Genomic DNA, 4,108 nt, shown 5'->3' with positions numbered 1-4,108 from the left:
CAGGGCTGGGGCGCAGGGCTGGACCGAGGTGTTGACAGACGAGCAGCCTGGGAGGGCCACATGGGCTCTCTCCTCACCACACTGTGCCCAGCCTGCACAGCGCCTCGGGAGTCGTGGCTTGTGTCCCCTGCACCCCCCCTTTAATGGGGACCTGCCCCCTCTGGCCAGTCTCCCCCAGCACGTGAAGCCTCTCAAACTTCACAGCTGCCTGCCCTGCCCACCCACCTGGAGGCCTGGCCCTCGGCTTCCACCCCACGTCATGCCCAGAGCCCCCAGACACTGGCCTGAGGAGCCAGGGGCCACCTGTCAGCTCCTTGGGCTTCCCCCACCCACTGCTGCATCCAGGGCACGGCACCTAACGTCGGGGTCACCTCTGCTGCCTCCTCTGAGTCTTGGTTCCCCCAACGCAGCACCTCCTTAGAGGTGTAGCCAGGGGTCAGCCAGGTGTAACCACACTCACTCCACACACACACACACACACACACACACACACGAGGCAGTGGCTTAAACCAACTCTCGCTTATTCCCTGACAGTTCCGGGTGTCGCAGGGCTGCACTCCTCCTGGGGCTCTTTCAGGACAGATCATGTCCTGGCTTTCTTCAGCTTCCGAGGCCCCCTGCGCTCCTTGGTTGGTGGCCCTGCATCACTCTGACCTCTGCTTCCATCCCGCCGTCTTCTCTCTCAGACTCTGACCTTCCCGCCTCCCTCTTGTAAGGACCCTCGCGATTACATCGAACTGAACGGTGTAACCCGGGACCCTCTTCCCATCGCGAGAGGGGTAACTTGATCATGTCTATAGAGTCCCTACAAGTTCTGGGGATCAGCAGGGGCTCCTGCAGGAGGCTTTATTCAGCTACCACACCACATAATGCAGAGCAACCCACCCGCGGGCCTGTGTCTTGTCGGGTCACCTCATTCTGTCCCCTGAAGGTCACAGTGCCATCCTCACTCTTCACTGAGGTCCAGACAGCGCGTGGGGAGCTGCCGAGGGTCTGGAGAGCAGGCTCCAGCCCCAGCAACACTTCTTACTCAGGCCTTCGTGCCTGGCCGTCAGTTTCCTCACCGGGACACGAAGACAACACCCCTCCTACCCCTTTCCAGCCCCTGGACTGTAAGGATGGCAAGGACAGTGAATGAGGGGGTCCGAGCAGTGGGTGGACAGCACGGGACCGCTCTCCCTGGGTGACGTCGAGGCAGGAGAGAGCCGGTGTCTGGTCACCTTCCTGCAGGGTCACCCCAGTGTCTGCCCAGCACTGGGCAGTCTGACTGCATTGCTCCAACGCTGCATTGCTGGCCGTTGTGCCCCTCGGGAAGCAGGGGACGGGGCAGATGGCTAAGGTCCGGGGTTCAGGGAACGATCTCATCTGGTAATTTTTAAAATTGAAAATTTCGGTAGCTTAGGCGCGAAGGACCATTGAGAGAACAGGTGATTCATGCAAACCGGACAGGGCCCAGGGAGATCCCCAGGAGGTCCCAGGGTGGAGAAATCTGAGCATGAAGGTAGACTGGGAGACCGCGTATGGATCAGGGCTTCAGCCGGGGCCTGATGGCCGCATCTGCGGAGGGCTGATTTAGGCAGATGGGGAAAGGCCTGGAGTGCCTGGGAAGGGAGCTAGCAGGAAGGCAGGGCTAGCCCATGAGCGCCCCTAGCCCTGGGGCAGGTGGCAGCAGGAGGGGCTGGTGGTCCATGGCCCAGACTGGCCCTGCTCTGCCTTGGGGCTGGCTGGTGACCAGGCCGAGAATCAGGGCACTACATGGGACCCGAGAGGGAGGGGGTCGCGACCCCGCTCCTGCCTGCCAGGAGGCCCACGCTTGGAAGGACTAGCTTCTGGGGATTCAGGATTTGACAAGACAGATGGCACAGCTACACACATCCCCACTGCGGCGGGGCAGGGGCACGAGAGGGCGTCCAGGGCGGCCCGGGTCGGAGGGCTGCAGCTGGCCGCCGGGGTTGGGGGGATGGACGTTGGCGACAGCACGCGCCTGCTCACTCCCGGCCGCGGGGCGTGTAGGGCGCCCGCTCCACGTTGGGTGGCAGCACGAGGGGTCGTCTCATTAACCAGAGCCTTTTCGCGCGGCAGCTGAGAGGCGCGGGGGTGACGGGTCCCGCCCTGGCCGCGTACAGCCGGATGCTCCGTTCCCTACGCGCACAGAACTTCGCCGGCGCGGGGGCGGGACCTGGCGCTGCCACGCCCCGCGCGGCGCCGGCGCACTGACGCCAGGGCGGCAGGCGACGGAAGCTGAACAGTCGCGCGTCGTTGCCGGGCAACTGTCCAGCGCAGGCCGAGGAGACCCCCCCCGCCGCCTGCTGCGCCCGCGGGCGGAGGCGAAGACTTGGCCGAGGTGGGTGCGGGCCGAGCCGGACGCCGGGGCCCCAGCGCGCCCCAAGTCCGCCCCTCGGGAGCCTAGGCCAGGCCCGATCGTGGTCCTCAGCGGCCGCCTCGGCCCCCCGCCCGCCCCGCGAGGGGACTACCCGAGCCCCCGACCCAACTCTCGGGGACCCCCGGGGCGCCGCCCTCCCGCGGGCGCCCGGACTCTCCCCGGCTCTGCCAGACTGGGCCTCGCAGACCCCTGCCCACGGCAGCCGAGGCAGGACCCCGCGGTTCGTCCACCCTCCCAGGCAGCGCTGACCCCCAGCACCTGGTTGGTCTCTAGGACACGCCCCTGTGCTGGACCGCTCGCCCAGACGCGTGGAGGAAGCCGGGCAGCGGCTCCGGTCACTTTTGCCTGGGTGACCAGGCTGTGTATGCGGTCTGTGTCTGTTCCGCAGCGACAGTGGACCCACACCAGCCCATCCGTACTCCCGAGGGGGCCGCGGGCAGCTGCTGGGCAGTGGGCGAGCAGGCAACCCCGTCGGGCCCTGTCCAGCCCCGGGCAGCTCCCGCACAGCAGTGTGGATGTCTCCTGAGCATCTTCCCATCGCGTCTATGCGGGCTTGGCGGCACCAACATGCAAGGCCAGCGGGAGCTGGGGGGAGCACCTGGCCACGTGCCCCCTCTCTGCGCGTTTCTGAGTGACCTCGCAGAGCAAGCAGGCGGGGTTTCCTTCTGCCGCGTTTCTAAAGACGGCGGTGCAGACTCGGCACCTGGGACACAGGGCAGTGACGCTGTGGGGTGGGCGAGTCCCCGCTCCCTCCTTCCCCCGCCCGATGGGGATGGGGAAGCCAGGATCTCTGGGCGCAGCGGAGAGGGCTTGTCTGCCTCCGCCAGGGGTCCAGACCTAGGGGAACACAGCGGTGCCTGGGGAGAGTTTGAAGGCTTTCGGGAATCCTCAGCCAGGTCTGAACAGTTCTCTCAGTCCTCTGAGCTCCCGGAGAGGCCCACAGAACCTCAGCCGCCGAGAACCATTTCTGCCCAAAAGGAGCCTGGTTCTCGCCAGTCTCACCAGGGTGGACCTGGGGTGACAGGAAACAGCGCCATCACACCTTCTGAGGTATTTCTAAAGTATTCGTCTTTGCCATGTTGCACAGGAAGTGTTTCCTGTGCTTTGGGGGGCTGGCCAGGGAGGGGGTCTGCTTCTCTCCCGGCTTCATCCCACCCGCACCTTCCTTTCCCTCCACCTTCCTGAGGGGAGCGTCTGCCCACTCTCCATCAACGAGGCAGTGTTCTCCTGGCCCCAGTTTAGGGCAAGTGGTGAAAGTGCATTTCTTTCATCTGAGTTGTCAATCTACTTATTTAGAAAACCTCACCAAGAGTCACATTTCAGTGTGCATGCACTGACCAGGCACTGGAGGTGGGCTGGAGAGCCCAGGACTTGCCCTCTTGCTCCGTCCACCCTTCCTGCCCTGACCTCCAGGGTTTCCCTTTAGTGTGACTGCCTCTCATCCTCCTCTTTCTCTGCCTTCTCTTCCCAAATGGTTTACCCCAAACACCAAAAGTGAAACAGAAGGGAGGAAAGGATTTGCTGGTTCTAAGGATGGTCTGTTTGTTTTCTAAACCAGGACCTCTGACAAGATCCACTCTTCGTACATACAGTTAGCTCTGCTTTAATGCTTGTTTTGAAGACAGGACTGTCTTCCAATGCGATTACTGTATCGGGGAACAATTGAAGCATAATGTGAACTTTGCAGGAAACCCCAGGTGAATGCAGAAAACCACACCTGCTGAA

At 63.3% G+C, this 4,108-nt stretch overlaps 1 protein-coding gene across 1 annotated transcript in view; it reads left to right on the top strand.

The window, feature by feature from the left end:
* The first annotated feature begins 2,898 nt into the window (after positions 1 to 2,898).
* CLBA1 (clathrin binding box of aftiphilin containing 1) overlaps positions 2,899 to 4,108 on the top strand; it is a 5,936-nt gene continuing 4,726 nt past the window's right edge. Inside the window, 2 exon segments of the mRNA XM_007455576.1 lie at positions 2,899 to 2,937; positions 2,939 to 3,433. Coding sequence (XP_007455638.1) covers positions 2,899 to 2,937; positions 2,939 to 3,433 — 534 coding nt within the window.

Source organism: Lipotes vexillifer, unplaced genomic scaffold (genome assembly GCF_000442215.2).
Source record: "Lipotes vexillifer unplaced genomic scaffold, Lipotes_vexillifer_v1.1 scaffold584, whole genome shotgun sequence".
Classification (NCBI taxonomy): Eukaryota; Metazoa; Chordata; class Mammalia; order Artiodactyla; family Lipotidae; genus Lipotes; species Lipotes vexillifer.
Note: the sequence above shows the minus strand (reverse complement) of the source record. Positions and strands in the feature narration are given on the sequence as shown.